General features: G+C 40.4%; 1 protein-coding gene across 7 annotated transcripts in view; it reads right to left on the bottom strand.

Annotated features, from left to right (window-relative positions):
* MGAT5 (alpha-1,6-mannosylglycoprotein 6-beta-N-acetylglucosaminyltransferase) overlaps positions 1-19326 on the bottom strand; it is a 220187-nt gene that overhangs the window by 17705 nt on the left and 183156 nt on the right. For all 7 annotated transcript variants that reach the window (XM_061608943.1, XM_061608941.1, XM_061608945.1 and 4 more), the window contains 2 exons: positions 6566-6715; positions 502-648 (listed from right to left, as the gene is read on the bottom strand). In XM_061608943.1, the coding sequence (XP_061464927.1) occupies positions 502-648; positions 6566-6715 (297 nt within the window). The remainder of the gene's footprint in view (positions 1-501; positions 649-6565; positions 6716-19326) is intronic.

Genomic DNA, 19326 nt, shown 5'->3' on the forward strand with positions numbered 1-19326 from the left:
TGACATGTGCAAGGACATTGTAGTCGCATCCTTGCCCCTAAAGATCTAACAAAATAATTTTAAGCAGTTTGGTATTTTTTATTTCCTTGGAAACTGGAGAGTTTAGGTTTCTGCATCAATTGTTCATGAAGCTAAAAAATGTACAAGCATACCTGGTAACAAAAACTGGCATACTTAGAATTACACTCTTTGATTTTTACACTTTGATTTTTGTCTTACATAGCTGACTTCCTGTGGAACCTGAACTAAATGGAAGATTTGAGCACTAATTCTACTCCCTATGCTTTCTAAATGTAATTGCAGGAGACTGGCTTATAGATGTCAATCATCTTTTGGCCAACAGTTTGCTATGATAAGAGTAGTAAAATTCCACACTTTGGTATGATCCTTGAAAATTAAAAACTGATGTGCTACAAAAATTGCTGCTGACATATCCAACCAGCAGCGTGCACAATGAGTCCTAACAATAGAAAATTGTGAATGTGGGTACTGATTGCTTACCTCTCGGAGTGTTGGCTTGCCTTTGAAGAAATCTGTATTTTTGCTGCTTTTGGGTGGATTAAACTTTGGATTCAGAAATGCACATCCATTTGCAATGGCCTCCAGAGGAGCAGGTCCCTCATATGGAAAACCAAGACCAACAAAGAGCTGTAAAATAGAAACTCATAACATTAGCCTTTTTTTCATTTTCTCCACCACATTTTATTTCTGCGTTAGGCATTATTCCATCTCCCATTTAGTTTTAAGCTGTAAAATTAGATCAGCTTATTTGTATTGTGTTATACAATGCTGTATGTACTTGTTCTTTTGTATTTACTTATTGGCATTATGACCCTTTCTAATTGTTCCTAATATGTTTTTCTGAGTTGGGCTCTTCTGGGAGGAAGGGTGGAATATAGGAAGGGTGGAATATACATTTAATCAACAAACCAACGTATTGTTTTTCATTTACTTTGTTGTGAGCCACTTTGGGCACAATTTTGTGGCACACAGATGATAATAATGACAACCACCACCCGCTCCTAGAGCCACATCTTTCTCTATATGCTTGCAGACATGATGGCTGGTGACCAGGTAAAGGGCCTTTCCAATGAGTTATACAGTACATAGAGCTGTGTGCTGTGAATGAGATTAGCCCACAATTCTTTCTTTCTTTTTAAACTATTGGTTTTATTCTGCTTCTGTTTTTCTATTTCATTGCAGTTTTAATTCTGATTTTTGTTTTAATTTGCTTTAATTCCCTTTTGTATAATCTGATTTCATCTGGGTTGTTGCCTGCTTTGGGAGCTTGTTTTTCGATTTGAAAAGTATCCAATATAAATGGATATTGTAAAGAAACATCTATAAGCCAGGACTAGAGTGCCAGGAGACAACATGAAAAATGAGTCTGGGGGTGTGAGGGATAACACTGAGAGATGCAGATGGGGAAGAAAAGTGAAGGAGCACTGAAGGCTTGGGGAGGCTGCATGCTGACAAACAGGAGGGTCAACTTGGACATCCGACTCCCCACCCTAGCCAAGAGGCTCTCTGGTGATTCCTCAAGGTACTTGCTTTTACAACATGCCACTATGCTGAAAGAGCTTGAAAATATTCTGCAAAACTAATAATATTTCTGCAATGGGCTGAAGTGAAAATGATCAAACCCTTCTCTAAATTGAAGCCAATTAAAAAGCCAAGTACTCCCCATTTCCTGGGCTTTGGATGTGTGTGTGGTCGTGGTGGGGAGGAAAGGAAGATGGGGACATCACATTTTCAGATTTCTTACAGCCAAAAGTGCAATGGAAAATGTGAGATGAAGCACATTTTCTTCTCGTGATTGGGAAAAAATCATTGTTGCCACTTTCAAATGGATAAACCTCTATTCCTGGTGACACATAGCCTCAATCCCTAAACCTTCACTCTGGCCCACTTAATCCACAGTCTGACATTCATTGACCTGAAGATATTCTAGGCCTAGCACAGAGTAATGGAGACATCATTAGATCTTAGCTTAAGGAGAGAATACATTGGGGGGTGGAGGGTCTAGCAGGGTCATGGCTTGATAATTACTTACACACTTTGCTCGAACCCATGTCACACAATGATTGCAACTCAAAGGGCTTAAAGTATCTCGCACAGAGTAGTTGGCAGGGTTGCATTGTTGGACAAGCATATTCTTCAAACAGCACTAGCCTTCCAATGATCAACAGCAGGTGGCAGCAAAGTTTGCAGGATTGAGCACTTAATCCAATAGCAAAATCCCAGTTCAAATTCAATGGAAAGCTGTGTCAAAAGTCTATTCTTAGAAACTGCTTTGCATATTACAAGAGATGAAAGAGAAAGCATGAGTGGTTTACAAGATGAGGGAAAATAGGGAACTGTTTCTGGCTTTGCACTGACATTTCCCTTTTTACCACTAATGAATGTGAAAAAAAAACCATAATGGAGAGACTTGACTATAACTGACCAGTAGTACTGAACAGACAGACATTGGTGTGTGGTTGTGCATTCAATACAGTACTAAGGAGATTGTTCCATCAGTGCAAGCATTTCTGCTTGCCTGAGGGAACCATCTCTCCCATCCCCCCCCCGTGTGCTGTTCTGGGGATTCTCCCAACCCTCTGGAGCAGATGGGGGGGTGCAGGAGGAGGAGAGAGGGGAATTCCTGCTGCACTAGCAGAAATTCCTACACTGACTTCCACTAATGTAATGATTTACTTGAATACAGCCCTGCCCAATCGTGTACTCTTAGGCCATCTAGTGCTACCCCACCCCGATACAGGAAGTCCAGAGCCACACGGCAGTCCTTTACCTATTTAAAGAGTGGTATCCTGTCCTGGTCTCCCCCCCAAACTCAGCCTTCTCTTCTTTGACTAAATATTCCCAGTTCTTTTAATATAAGAGTGGCTAACCTGTGAGCTTTCAGTTGTTATTGGATCCCGAGACCCATCAGCTCCAGTCAGCATTGGGAGTCGTCAGGGGTGATGGAAGTTGTAGCCCATCAACATCTGGAGTGCCACAGGCTCCCCATCCTTCAATTAAATTTTCCTCATAGGACTTGCATTCTAATCCATTCTAACTTGTCTATATTTTTATTAAAGTATGGTGTCCAGAAATGGACATTATACTTTGATGAGGTCTGATTAGTGAATAAAATGGAATTTTATTACTTCTTTATGTCTTGGAAACTATGATTCTATTAATGCAGCCCACAATCTTTGTTTTTTTTTTAGCTGCATCATGCTGCTGACTCATTTCAGCTTGTGATCCGGTTTGCATGTACTACTGCCACGCCAAGTATTCTCCACCCTGTACTGTGCATTTGATTCCCACCTACCCCAATGCTGAACTTTGCATTTCCTTCTGTTGAACTTCATGTTGTTAGTTTCAACCCAGCTTTCCATTGTATCAAAGCCAACTTGAATTTTATTTGTAACTTCCAAAGTGTTAGCTATTCCTCCTGGTTTTGCATCATCTGCAAATTTGATGATTCCTTTCACCCCTTCATCCAAGTCCTTGTTAATAATGTTGAAGGCAGAGCCCTGCAGCACCCCACTTGAAACCTCATTCCAGTTTGATGAGGAACCATTCATGAGCACCCTGAGAAAAACTTTCCACTAGCTATGAATCCACCTGACAGCAGTGTCATTTAGCCTCCATTTAACTAGTTTGTTAACCAAAATATAATGGGGGACTTTGTCAAATGCTCTGCTGAAATATAGATAAATTATGTCCTGAGTATCCCACAATCCACTAAACCAGTAAATCAATAAAAAGTTAAAATTAGTCTGGCAGGATTATTAATGACAAATCCATGCTTAATTCTATTAATACTGCATGATCATCAAGATGCTTTCAACAAACTGACTCCATCATCTGCTCCAGCATGTTTCTGAAAGTATACTAGTGAGTCCCTTTAATACCCTAAGATGCAATTCATCTGGCCCTCAATACCTGAGCTCATTCAAAGTAGCTATGTTTTTCCTGACCAATTCCTTACCCATTTTGAACTGCAATCCTGACCCTCATTAGTTACAATTTTTTTTGCAAGGTTGCACACTTCCTCTTTTGGGAGAAGAAGGTGGCAAAACAGGAGTTGAGCAGTTCTGCCTTCTCTTTTGTCACCCTTTAAACATTTCACCATTCTTAGGGTGGCATTCAGCGCTATTCCTACTCAGAGCAGACCTGCTGAAGTTTATAGACGTGACTAACTTATGTCCATTAATTTCAGTGGGTCTACTCTGAGCAGGACTTAGTTGAAGACAACCCTTACTGAGCAGCAACCCCTTGAACATACTTTATGTTGTTCTTAGCATCACTTGCCAGCTTCAGCCTGTTCTGAGTTTTCAGCCTTCCTGACACTGTCCCTATTTATCTGTACTTGTCCTTGGTTACCTGCCCTCCCTTTATACATGTCCTTTTTTCATTTTTTGCTCCTCACGATGCTTTCTGTAAATGTCTCCCATTGCTCTCCCTCTTATTTATGTGATTGTGCCTTTAGTTCCTTCTACATGAATTCCTGACCATTTGGGGCATCTCCCTATCTAGCATTGCTCTGAATTTACTTAAACCAGGTTTTCTGAAATTGAGCTTGTTCACTTTTGATGAATTTGAGCATTATGTGGTCACTTTCCCCAAAAGTTTCTGCTACTTAATTGACCAACTCTTCCGTATTGGTTAAGGTCACAATCCCCCTCTTTTCTTCCTCCCCCTTCTGAAAGAAGTCATCAGTAAGCATGGCCACATGAGTTGGTCTTTGTCACACTTTCAGCTAATTAATTTTTTCTGAATTCATCCTGAGCTTGTAAGCACAGAAATCTGTGGCCTCTTAAAGTCTCCCAGACACCTTTGGAACCTCACGTGACAAGGGAAAAAAAGGAATAATCTGAAGGCACCCTTATTGGACCATTGGTTTCCATGTATAAATCTTGATACCTGCCATTTGAGCATGAGCAAGCTTTACTCCCTGGTAGCTCCTGGCATAGGTATTATTAACATGAAAGACTCTAGTGGGCATCATTCTAGCTCATTTGAGAAGAAAAACACTGGATACTAAGGCAAAAAAAATAGTTTAGATTATAGATATACCGCTTCAAAAGAGTAATAAGTCAAGAGTAATCTGGCTGCAAGATGTTATAACCCTTATGATACAGTGCCTTTTGTTGAGAGGCCAAGAATACCAGTGAAAGACTGAAGACAGGAAAAGAAAATCTCCTAACAAAGCCAATTCAAAACTGATTGGTGTATCAAATTGTATTATGGGTTCTCACTCCAAAAATAAGTAGCTTTAAGAGTTTCAACATTCACTGATGACAACATGATCTATTTCTGCATTCCCATGCACCAAACAACAAAAAAGGCAGACAAGTCTGATAAGCAATTAAATTATACATTTTAATTAACAGCAACAGAAATATGTCTGAACCATTAATTAAAGGGCTTAAAATGTCACCAACAATTGAGTAGTGGCTCAGTTTTAATTAGTTAAAAGAAATGATATTGGTTGGGTAGGTAAGTATTCTTCACTTTTTAACCTCAATGTTGTTTTTGAACATATTTTATCTTCTATGCTGTCAACTCATTTAACAAAAGTTTCCTAGGGAAGAGGCTGCAGTTCGCATGTCTTGACAGCACAGGGGCTTCTGTTACCACTTAATAATAAATACAGCACCAACTGTCCTCCACTCACATTAAATAGCTGCTACCATCTGCTGAGTCTAACTTAAAAGTAACTACATTACTCACTGATCAAAATATAGGCAACATATACCACCATTTCAGCAAGAAATCATTTTATTAAGCAATATTTTGCTTCACTTTAAAGGTAATTTTCCTTTAGAAAGGTCATGTGCAAGCACATCTTTCTAGCCTTTTTGAAGATCTGGATTCTAGGAATTAGTAAAGCCATCTACACTACTTTCATAGTGCAAGTTTTTAAAATGAATATTAGGAAGGCCTATACTGCTATAGAATTCCCTTAAGATGTTTTTGAAATATACAATGCTCTTTCAAATGTTATCTTCCAGTGCCATTGTTAACATTTGAATATTGTCCCTCTTTGATTGTAAATTGCTCCCTTGGAAACCAGCAACCATATCTTACCTGTAACCCAGTTGCCTTTTCTTCCTTGGAGTCATGCCAACAGGGACATTAGGTTTTGGTTCCCCCTCCACACCAGATCCGCTTCAGCTCAGTCCCCAGACCATCAAGAGTCCAAACCAGCATGAAGGCCATAATCCCTTCCGTAGCTTCCCCTGGAGCCCCATCCTTCCTCCAACTTACCAGATATGGTGGGGAGGATTCCAAAGACTGCCATAGTAAGGAGGAGCTCCCAAAGACCCCAGTCCTTGTGGAAAGCATATACAGCTATTCTACCTACCTGGTGAAGCAGCGGTGCAGGGGAAAAAATCTAATTCTGTCCCACCTCAAAAGCTGCTACAGCACCAGCATCAGAGACATATTTCTTTTTCCATGGAGCCTTATGTACATACTGTCATGGGCGCTGGGAAAATCACAGTCGTACCTGGAACACTGGGCTTGAACTGGCACATTATTTATTTATTTATTTGCATACCAGCTAACTTACTTTTGTCCCTCTCAGCAGGAACTGCAAATCCCGGCCACTGAGGATGCCGTGGTTTTTTACATAACTGGGCATGTAGACAGTACTTGTCCCATGGACAGTTCCATGAACTTCTGTATAGGTATGAATGACATCCAAGTAAGATTTCTTATCCTAGTGAAAAACAAACAAGTCAATCAAGATTGAGTCTTCTCATAAAACAAGGGCTTCTCTGTGCAGAACAGAATTTCAAGGGGTAAAGGGGTGGCAGAAGAGGTGAGATCAAAATGCTGCTCTGAGTTCTGCCGTCTGGAGTGTTCTATTAGCGGAACTCCACTTCTGGGACACTTCTGCCACTACTCGTCCCAGAAGACAAGTACCTAAGCCATTATTTCATAAAGGATACGGGTTGTGCTAATTTTGGCCCCAACATTTCTGGTCCTCTCCATTATTCAACTCCTTTCATGCAAATGCTTGAAAGAAATAGGATCCCTCCATCTTTCCCAGTGCATAAAATCCGGAACGGGAGAGCCATACTGCTCTTTACTGATATTTTAACATTTTTCTCTAAAGCTACAAAGTCTCTTAGATTTCCCTCATATGCTAGGACTTGCAAGCACTGTGGAAAACTGTAGATGCTTTGTCTGAAAGAGATTAATTTTATATTTAAAAAACCCTGACCTCCCTTCCTCTTCTCTAGAACTCATTCAAAGACAAACTGTAATGCACTCAATATAGAGTAACCTTTAGAACATATTGCATGAATGCTACTTCTCAAATGTGTAGATCAGAAACCTCAAAGTCTGGTTTCCTAGTCAGGCAGTAAATGTCTCCTTTGTCTCCAGCGGAATCATAAATTACAAGCTTGTGTTTCACATCCCTCAATTCCATCACATGCAACTGCCACACACTAGTCTCTGTTTGTGCTGAACTTGGTTGAAAGCCATGCACAATGTTCATTCAAAGTTTACAGGAGACTAGGAAAAATCTTCCAGCGTTGAACCCTAGAAAACCAAGCATCTTCACATATATTTTGCATCTTGATTTAAAAACACAAATATACTAGCTATTCCAGTATAGTTGACTTTCATTAGAAAATTTAAGTAGTTTTATTTAAAATTTATTTAAAACATTTTAATACAACATTTCCGTATTTTTGAGTTTCAGGAGGGTGCACAATCAATCATAACAAAACAGTAATTCAATAAATAAAATCCAGAAAGTAAACTCCCAGCAAATTAAAATGATTGAGGAAAGAAAAACATTTTTGTTCCAAAACCATGCCCAAAACAGAATGCAACGCTGGTGCCAGGCAAGCCTCTCTAGGGAGAATGTTCCATAGTTGGAACTCCACCACTGGAAAAACCCTCTCTTCTTATTGAATATTGTACCTCCAATTAAAGAAGATAACTGAAGGAGGAGATGATAATTTGGCCTTCACAACCCATCTTATAACAAAATATTTTTATTTGTCCTTTTTTGGGGGAGGGGGATCTAAAACTCAAATCAGTTTTGATCCCAAGACTTCAGCTTTCTTTGAACACCATATCTTTAAATAAACTTCTATTTTGCCTTCTCTTAGCTGGAGTCCAAATCTCTCTCCGCTTCTCACTTCCCTATAATAGTACTCACACAACCAGTTCCTGGACTTATTTGTAAATTCCAAACCCTGTCTTCATGAAAATCCAAGCACGCTGCTTTTAAACCAAGGCTAGCTTGAACCAAGGCAAGAGCTCCCCTACCTACCATAATGGTGTTCAGAGGAGGAATTGAGGGTGGGGTAGGTAGGCTCAGCTTACCTCATTATTATCATCTTTTACTTGTGTTGGGTTAACAGAAAGCTATAGAAATATTTAGTAAAATTAACTTTGCTTATTTTTTAAATTTTATTTTACAGATCTGTCTTTGTGTCTCTGTGTGTGCATGTCCTTAGCTGGCTCAGTCTTTCTCTCTGGAATGCCCCATTTGGGGGCTTTCCACTGGCTGCTGGTGGTGAATGTTCCACAAGTGTCACTTCCACATACACATTTGGTAGGCAGAAGGGGGAGCTTCCCACTGGCAGAGTGACACTGGCACCACTCCCCAGGCGCAGTCTGGCAAGACAAAAAGACTCTCTGCCCAATCCACCCCCCCCCAGTTTTGCACAAAGGAGGTATGGAAAAGCATGCCATATTGGTTAGGGATGATGGGAGCTGTAGCACAGCCACACCTGGAGGGCCAGAGCTTCCCTGTCCCTGACCTACTGTTTGCAGAGCTGAATATTTAAAAATAATAATTTGCAATTATGTTTGTTCCTAGCAGTGATAAAAGCCTCATCAAATCATCCAAACTCTACAGTGAATGGAAATGAAGTTAAAATTTATACATTTTTATTGTCGTTGTGGAAGTTAAAGGTGCACAGCATTTCCCCAGAATTAAGAATGCAGAATTAGGAAGATTTCAAACGCTGAGAACTGGATTCTTCATTTGTCTTAGCACAGTGTAGGTGAACCAATAATCGACAGGGCCAGCGCCTTTTGGAAAGTAACAATGCTCCCAAGTAAAAGTGAAACTAGACACAGCTTAGAAAGCAACTTTGTAACAATGTTGTAAAGCTTTTTTTTAAAAGATGTTTTTAGAGATGTTGTGTTTTAATTACACAGCCACGAGAGTGTTATTTCAGAACATACCTAAGTTGATGTGAGGTATGGAACACAGGAAACTGCCTTGTAGTGAATCAGATAATTGGTCCATATAGCTAATTGCTCAGTACTGTCCACACTGACTGGCAGCAACTCCCCAAGGTTTCAGACTGGAGTCTACCTGGAGATGTTGGGGTTTAAACCTGGAGCCTTCTGCATGCAGTGCAGTTGCTCTATCACTGAGTGACGGCTCTTCCCAGTATTCCCAGGTGTATGCTTTATGAAAAATGGAAATGGACTGCCTTCAAAGTCGATTCCGACTTATGGCAACCCTATGAATAGGGTTTTCATGGTAAGTGGTATTCAGAGGGGGTTTACCATTGCCTTCCTCTGAGGCTGAGAGGCAGTGACTGGCCCAAAGTCACCCAGTGAGCTTCATGGCTGTGTGGGGATTCAAACCCTGGTCTCCCAGGTCATAGTCCAACACTCTAACCACTACGCCACACTGGCTCTCGTATGCCTTATAAGTTCAACTTAAAGCCCTCTCAAGGCAGTAAACGATATAAATATAGAATTACAATAAAATTACATCAAAGCTTCAAAAATGCAAGAACTACAGAAGTAGGCAGCAAATTATGATTCAGGTGGTAGAAGCATTTCCCCCCAGCAGTATAAGAGGATACTGAAAAAGGCATCCAAGTGTTGGAGAAAATAGTTCTCCAAATATAAACAGTTCTGAGAACTTTGAATCCCAAAGATATGCTTACAGGAACTGTGATTTGATTTTTTTAAAAAAAATCAAAACACATTTGTTTTATAGGCAGAAATCTTTAGTTCTAAACCAGCCTTACCCAACCCAATGCCCTCAAATAGTTTGGACTACAACTCCCCAGCCAGGGATACTGGGAGTTGCAGTTGTAGTCTAATATAACTGGAGGGCCCACGGTGGGGCAGAGTGTGTTCTCAACCATGGTGAGGGAGTAAAGATCATTGCCACACATGAATGCAACAGGATGCTGACACCATTTATTATTAATAGTTGTGACTATTATGTATTAATAAAAGCACTATTGAAAATTTATTCAGCAAATATTTATGAGTTTAAGCAATACAAAGCTTACACATAAGGAAAGTTGTATATGGGCCCAGTACAGATATAATAATACTAGTCCAGTAAATCAAGTGTGGCTGCACACTCTATCCTCAATCCTCCGCTTCCCATCCTTGTTTAGAAGGAGCCCTTCAGCAACAGGTTTTTGGTTCTAATGTGACTCATGAGAATCTGTGGTTTATTTATTTATTTATGTCATTTCTATACCGCTTTATATTATTTGGAAAACAAATCTCAAAGCGGTTTACAACCTAGATTAAAACATTGAACAAAACATCACAAAATATTAAAAGAAAACATTACAAATTCAAGCCAAATATAAAAAACACATTCAAAACAGCATAATTATCAGAAAAATAAAAGTATTCTCTTAAACATAAACATTATGAGTTAAGAATCAAATACAAAATACAAACTCCCAAAACAGCATCATTAGTTAATTAATTAAAACAACTATACTAGGAGCTACACCCCCCCAATAATCCCTCCCAAATATGTCAACAGTCCTCCATGTCTAAATCCCACTCTGATTCATTCCCACAAACCATACAGATAACTTTTCTCCAGCCAAACCACCATAAGGAACAAACACTTAGGCTACAAAAATACATAGCATCCAACGCAACCACTCCCTCCCCGTCTCTCACCCAGGTAAGGCCATACTCAATACCAGTTCAGTTTCTCATACTAAGTGGTATTGGGCATCTCTGAAGCATACAAAAACATGACAACCCACTCTGGGCCGCACATGCACAATTCAACTATAAACCAATAATACAACATCACACTCTCTCTCTCTCTCTACTGGATAATACATTCAACGGTACAATATTAAAGGGGGTGATGCCCTCATGGAGACCCCAAAAGTTCTGCATTGCAGCAACCTTCATAGCTCATCTGGGCTGGGCGCAGTCAATTAGCAGCAGGTGTTTCCACTCTCCTCCTCTGGAATTAGCAATAGCGTCCTGACTCCCAAAGTCTTCCTGAACAATATTTTTTCCCTGCTGCTCACTGGAAGGCAAGCCATTGATTGGGTCAGAAGGGCCATCCTTGGAAGCATGTTCCACAGTCATGGTACCATCACTGAAAAGGTCCTGTCTCTTTTGTTCATTCACTTAGCGGATTAGTAGGCTAAACCATTGCTTGTTTCCACACACATAGACTCCACAGGAATGCCAGTATCAGCATCAACAGGAAGTATATGTGAGACTGGCTTGGAGTAAGACCTATTGAAAACAATCACTTCTGGACTGCACTGTTAAGGAACTGGGGGATAAATGAATCTAGAAAGTTTAAGAAACTAAGATGGCTTATTGGCCAGGTGCACACATAATGTTAACCATAGTTTATTTACAACTATGGTTTAATAACCTTCCCCCCTCACTTGTCCCTTTAGCTGATCAGGAGGAAACAAAGCTCTGGCTTAATGTTACATGCCAACCAATGGCTTGTTCCTCCCAAAGAAACTGATTGATTTATATCTGTAAAGCCCATTATGTAGCTGTTTCACAGGTGTCAAACACCTGACATTGTTATGATGTCAGATGAATGACCAGTGGATGTTCCTATGCACCTGTCAAAGGTAGGTGGGAGAAGATAAAAATCAAGTGGATGAAGAAATAAAAATTTGCATTTTTAAAAGAATCATTTCATGCATCAGGTGAATGATCAAAGATTTGGTTCTTGTTCCCTGTTGAAAGGGAGGAAAGGGTTGATGGGAATTGAATAAAAACATTTTAAAGAAATGTTGGTTTAAGAAACAGAGAATGGACTTGTTCAATTTTTTTTTTTTACAAAGGCTAGGATAGGCAAGGCTAGTAGCTGCTGGCGATTGAACCTAGGAATATAGAGACAAGACACATAAAATGGGTTGAACGAGGACCATATTTATTAACGTAACTCTTTCACCGCTAGTGAAACAATGTGAGAAGCTAATTTCCACTTACTGCCTTGGGTGTGGCAAACCCCGCCCATGGCAAGGGCATAGCTCCACTGACTGGGCCTCATCTTCCTGTGAGTAGCAAGGCCTTCCTCCTCCACCCCATCCAAGGCCCCCACAATTCTGGGCAGGTGAGGTAAACTGGCATCAAAAATGTTTAAGGACCCCAAAACCCAGAACAGCTGGCCTCTGAAATGCCCCAAAGGAGAATGTTGTGGACTTAAAACCCCTGCGGCCACACCCACCTTGGTGCTGATGCACACATCCATGTCCATGTCCATACGCCTTATCTCTCTCTGGCTGGCCACAAATGGTGCTCCTGGGCTGCAACAATGTGCAACGAGAGGCAGCTGTATTCTCCAAGGTTTGCTAGAGAAAAGCTAGACTTCCAATATCAGGCCCGCCCTTAGCATGTGCGGGGCCCAGGGCAAAAGCATAGTTGCCTCCCCCCACATTCTTTCAATGTAACAGAGACAGCTATGAACAGCTTACAAAACAGTATCATTTCAAGACCATTCCTGGGAAGGAAAACGCCGACTGTGGTGCAAATTCAGAAGTCTGACCTACAAATTCCCAAGGAGCGTGAAATGGTGGAAGACATTCGCCCCAGTTAGCCCCGGCTGGGGGAGGGGGAGGAGACAACATATGCTATCTATCCCTTGAAGGAATGAAGCTACCCGGTGGTTTTTTATTTGCTTAAGAACTAGCCACAGGTCTGGGAGGGCGAGAAAAACAGTCTACCCTTCAAGAAGAGGGCTGGATGGGCTCCCATTACCCCTCTTATTGCCCCCCTCCAATATTGACCTTAAGCTTGAGCGTACACACGGGGTGTGTGTGATATATTTACCCTTCCGTTGAAACAGGAGCAAAGGGCTGCTTTAAATAGTGTTAAGACCCCCACCACAACCCCCTGCTCCCGTTGTGGAGAAAAATTATATTACTATCTGTCTTTCAAGGGAAATGTCTTAAAGGCGGCTGTTCTCCCTCTCTTTGAGCCCTTCAGAACCCAGCCCAGAGTAGCTGAGACCAACGTTGTTATTGCTACGACGTTCCCAAGGCCCACCTCGCTTTCCTGCTGGGCTTAATGCTCATGTTTTCCCCTTCCTCCTCTCGTAAGGTACGCAAATTGTGTAAACCTGCATATAAGCCTTGTCGCTGAAGGCCAAAGAAAGGCAAGAGGTGGAGCGAGAAGGGTTGAGGAGAACTTTGTAAACCTTTGCTCCGTTGCCATTTGGTTTCTTGGGGGAAAGAAGTTCTGCGCAACGTCCCTCACTCCGGAACCGGTGACAGGGGCTGCAAATGCGAATGCAACCTCTGTGGCTTTATGAGGTTATTCTCACTAAGGAAAGGGGAGGAATGGTTGGGTTAGAATAAACACGTGTCTTATCTCTTCCACTGGTCGCCAGTTTCTGTGAATAGTATTGCTTTTACTCCGTCAGCGCTTCTCACTCTATATACGCAGATTGCCAAGCGTAGGGCCCCCCAAAGCGCGGAGCCGGGGGCAACTGCCCCGCTTCCCGGTGCCTAGGGGTGGTACTGCCCAATATTATACTCTACTACAGAGCAGCAAAAGAGTGGTCTTTACTTCTCAGGACAGAACCAGCGGCCGCTGCACTAACTCTCTTAAGTCATTTTTCTTGACAGCTACAATAAACTTGCCATTTACAGAAGACACTTTTGTTGATCATGGAATACACAACTGTTACTGCTTTATGCCAATTACTTCCACCTACAACCCTCTTGCATAAATCAAAGAAATGGGATGACAAAGCCTGATGTATTTCTCCCTCTAAGGCAACATAAAACAGGAAGATATAACCAATGGGGATGGGGTGGGGCAAGGGGCAACATTTTCAGTGGAATAGGTTAAAATCCTGCCAAGCTTTCTCTATGGTAATCAGCTGCAAAAATACAGTCAGGGAGGAAAGAAAGAATACATGTGTTTTTAAAATGGAGATGGTACAAAGGGGATGGGGAAAGCTGCATGCCTTATCACCTTGGCAAGCTACAATTAGCAAAACTGTGCATTATTTAAAAATTATGCAGGTCACCTCCAAAGAATAGTAATTTGTTAATCAATGAACTGCTAAAAGCCACAGGAACAAAGTGCAATAAAGCTATATTGGGATGGGGGGAGCCCAAGCCCAATCTTTTACTTCGGTTAACAGAAAGCAATAGAAATATTTAGAAAAATTAACATTCAGATTATTTTTAAAATTTCATTTTATGAATCTGTCCTGATGCTTGTGCTAAAGCTTTAAGATCTGACTTATCATAGAATTCAATTGAAAACAATAGAATAGAGGTAGCCAGCATTGTGCCCCCAGTTGTTTCTGGATTACAGCTCCCATAATTCCCCTCTCTGGTTGCGGCCGATAGGACAACATCTGGAGGACACCATGCTGGCTATCTTGCCATCAGAAGGTTCTTTTTTCAAAAAACTAACCCTATATAGTTAGATACACTATTGGAGGCCACCATACATGATTTTTAAAAGACAGCTTTTTTCTTCTTCCAGGATTTCTAAATCCTAGAAAATATATAAATGTGTATGTACACATACATGTACATTGCCAATATAAGGTTTATTTCCCCATGAGTTGGTAAATCTCACACAATTGAATTCAATTTTCTTCCATACACACAAAACAAAACCTTCCAGGAAGAAAGCTAGACATAAAGGAGAATACTGCTAGCCTAGCTTTCTCCTTTTCATAGCAGCTTTGTATGTATAGGAATGCCATTTAGTGGGACAGCATTCAGTCATCTCAGTTTCATTTACAGGATTAAATGGCAGAGTCCACAGAAAGGGACCCAAAATTTTGTTAGCGTTCTTCTTTCAGTGGAATTGTCCAGTAATTCTAGCCGAGGAACAGCTATCATGCTGCCCTCCAAATGTTGTTGGACTACAACTCCCATCATCTCTGACTGGGGTTGATGGGAGTTGGAGTCCATCATGATTGGGATGTCACTATGTTGGCTACTCCTCCTCTAGTCTTAGCTATGTAATCTTTAACTGCTCTGCAGATGTCACTGCAGATTGAAGAAGAAACCAAAAATCTAACTATTGTTACAAGATTAAATGAGACAAACTTCAGGAAAGATTTGAAGCAACTGAACGTTAATGAGAATTTAGTTCTTTTCAAAATGTCATATTTAATGCATCAAGATGTATGGAAACAGAAATTAACCATAACAGCAGATACTTTTTCAAAATCTCACCAGGGAGTATGGTAGAATCTATGGTAGAGTCTATGTTTTTTTCTTTTCAATCATGCTTAATGCCTAAGCATACCAAAAGAGCTTCTGAGTGCCAGTTATATAAATTCCATTTGGCAGAAAAATGTTATTTCCTTCTTGGATCTCATTCTCAACAATACAGCTTCTGTAAAACAAATTACATTCCCAGAAACACATGTGTAAGCTGCTATTTCCTCAAACAGGTGCCAATTGAATGGAATCTTGTGAAACCGTTTTGTCTATACTGCACAAGGAAAAGTCTTTGTTTGTCTTTCTCCTTCCTTTACCACGTCTGTTTTAAAGAGTTAAACAGATTCCATCTATTAGAAAGAATGCATACAGATCTTATGCATTTGTTTTATAGTCTTAGTATCTTTTGCTCCAAAACATCCTAGTCCTCTACCCAAGGCTTTCGAACAACCCTAGCATTATCCAAGAATCAGGGTGACTATCTTTCCTGTACATTGCATCACAATTAATTTGTATATAAATTCCATAAATGCAATCAAGGACAAATTAGAGGCAATGATAGTGTCGCACTGTTTATCCATTTTAATTACTTCAAAATGTATATTCAAATGCACTCTTGTAAATATTTTTTTAAAAAAACAAAAATATTTTTTTGACATGCCCTTCTGATCCTTGCCTATTTTATCGCTGTTCATCCTAAGGTGTAGAGAGGCAAGAGTTCTAGCGAAGCACAAAAATGTAATGAGTAGCACCAGGTAGTGAGCAGAAAGAGAAACACTGTATAAAGATGGCATGGCAAACACTCAGTCTTATTATTTACTCACACACTATGGCCATTATGCTCAAACTAAATTCGACCCTATCGCAAGGTTGGTGTGGATGCAAGTCTGGTTTCCCTTTGTTATCCATGGGTAACACACAGAGACAGCTTTGGGAGTGTGTACTCTCATCCATGGTCCCTATTATTCCAGGAAAGAATTTTCTCCTCATTCCTTAACTGAAGCTCAAGGCTAGCCCTTCAGTTAGGATCTGAAACCAGGATTGGAAGTAAATTTCAGATCCTGGATTAAGGGAAACCTTAGTTTCTTTTAACAGTAGTTGGTATTTCTTCCAATTAACTATTTACCTATGTTGGTAGATTCCAGAAGTTGACTCCTTATTTGTAAAACATACTTAAGCAGTGAACCAGCATTGTGTATAGCAGTACATACTTTGAAGACTATGCCTCCAATTTAATAGTTTGAAAAAATCATCATCATTCCCTGTATCTCTGATTAAAGATTGAATTTTATTCAGAGTAGACCCAATGAAAGTAATGAATAAATGAGTCATGTCTATTGACTTCAGTGGGTCTTCTCTGATTAGGGCTCGCACAGAATGCCAACCGGTGTCTTTCCATGCTTGTGAAGGCGTAACCAAAACAACAACACCCATACCCAAGAGGGGGGTATCAGCACATTTGCGGTAACCTTGACACTCGCAGATGCCCAAAGCAATCTCGTCTTCAGGGACGGAACTGAGAAATGCCCATAGGGAGAAATCAAAGATTTTAATGTAGAGCAGAAATGTGTCCACCTCACCGTCTAAAAACACCCCTAAATAGAAGTCCTTCCCCACAAGAGAGGCCACTGAGGAGTGAACGTCCTCAGTGGGCACAGAATGTTAACTGGCTGATGGTGACAGTGGCAAGGAAAACCAGGGGAACATAATGTATCAGCTGGAACCTTGGAACAAATGCAGGCCACATGGCAACATTCTGTTGCAGGGTCCCACTTATATCTTTGTTACCTATCTGGCATAAATCAGGAGTTCCCTTCCCCCAAATGTGGAGTTATTAGCTCCCCCATGAGCTCCTGCACATGGGTCATTAGTACACTGTGGAGGATATGAGTGTACAAGAGCCAGTAAATCCTAAATGTTTGGGGAACAAGCTCTGTTCTACTGTGTTCAAATAAACACTGTCTCTACTGTACAATACCACACACACTTCATACCATGCAGCATGTTCTACCCATCCATTATCGGTTTTGTCTTGTGGTTACAACTATTCCCTTAAGAGCTGGAAATCTGGAGATGTGTGGATGATCAGGAAGCTGCAGTCTCTCTTACAAACATGTAACGCTTCAGAGGGTCCTTAATTAGGCTTACCCATCTTCCTAGATTTAGGATAACATGTGACATAAAACAAGCAACACTAGTATATGTTCACTCCCTGAGAAAGACAAAGATTCAAGTATTCGAGGAGGATTCCTCCTTCATTTCTGTGGGTGTATCAAAGGTGGGTAAAGCACAGGAGGGAGAGAAGAGCTCTAGGCAGGCCATCTGCTCAAAACTAGCAACAAACAGGGAGATAATATTCATTATAAATATAAAATATCCTCAGACCAATTTGTCCTAGCCATGACAAAGGCAGCACAATAATGATTTTACAGCACTACACATGTATACATGGAAGTAAATACTTTATTGGTTAAAACAGATTAATATGTTATCTTTTCCAAAGTGAATGCTAATATGCAAGGAGGCACTAATTGACATTTTTGGAAGGAGCTACTTAACAGATGGGGAATTTAATGACAGACAAATATGCTGGATATGGCAGACAAATTAACTTCATTGAACAAGGAAGGAAATGGAAAAAAAATAAATTGAAAGAAAAATCTGAAAATAAATGGGATACAACTTTTTACTACAAGACCCAAGTATATTTGATAGGCTGTTCTTCTGATGCACTACTAATCATGTCAGGAAGTACCCAGATTAATAGTTATTCTCAAGACTTTTTAGTGTCTTCTAGTATTCATAGTAGATCAAAAGATAAAAACAAATTAGCTGAAAATAAATTAACAAATTCCAAAGCTGCTAAGATGTGTGCTCAAGAACAAGGAACACAGTATACAATCACTGAGTATTCACAAAGGAGAATGAAAAAGTTATTTTTTTTAAAAAAAAAAGTCACAGTGAAAATGCTCAAGATTCTACAACAAGGGCTCTTACCATATATGGAGTAAGAAATGCCAGATGTCCAAGATAGATTTAGAAAAGGAAGAGGTACCAGAGATCATATCACAAACATACATTGGATACAGACCAAGGAATTTCAGAAGAAAATCACCCTGTGCTTTATAGATTACAGCAAAGCCTTTGATTGTGTAGATCACAAAAAACTATGGAATGCTTTAAAAGAAATGGGGGTGCCACAGTTTCTGATTGTCCTGACACGCAACCTATACTCTGGACAAGAGGCTACTGTAAGGACAGAATATGGAGAAACTGATTGGCTCCCCATCGGAAAGGGTGTGAGACAGGGGTGTATTTTATCACCCTATTTGTTTAATCTATACGCAGAACATATCATATGGAAAGCGGGATTGGACCAAGATGATGGAGGTGTGAAAACTGGAGGGAGAAATATCAATAATTTAAGATATGCAGACGATAGTGTGGCATAGTGGTTAGAGTGTTGGACTACGACCTGGGAGACCAGGGTTTGAATCCCCACACCGCCATGAAGCTCACTGGGTGACCCTGGACCAGTCACTGCCTCTCAGCCTCAGAGGAAGGCAATGGTAAACCCCCTTTGAATACCGCTTACCATGAAAACCCTATTCATAGGGTCGCCATAAGTCGGAATCGACATGAAGGCAGTCCATTTCCATTTACCATACTACTAGCAGAAACCAGTAATCATTTGAACGAATGCTGATGAAAGTTAAAGAGGAAAGCAAAGAAGCAGGACTACAGCTGAACATCAAGAAGGCTAAAGTAATGACAACAGAAGATTTAGGTAACTTTAAAGTTGACAACGAGGACATTGAACTTGTCAAGGATTATCAATACTTTGGCACAGTCATTAACCAAAATGGAGACAATAGTCAAGAAATCAGAAGAAGGCTAGGACTGG

This window comes from Rhineura floridana, chromosome 2 (assembly GCF_030035675.1).
Source record: "Rhineura floridana isolate rRhiFlo1 chromosome 2, rRhiFlo1.hap2, whole genome shotgun sequence".
NCBI lineage: Eukaryota > Metazoa > Chordata > Lepidosauria > Squamata > Rhineuridae > Rhineura > Rhineura floridana.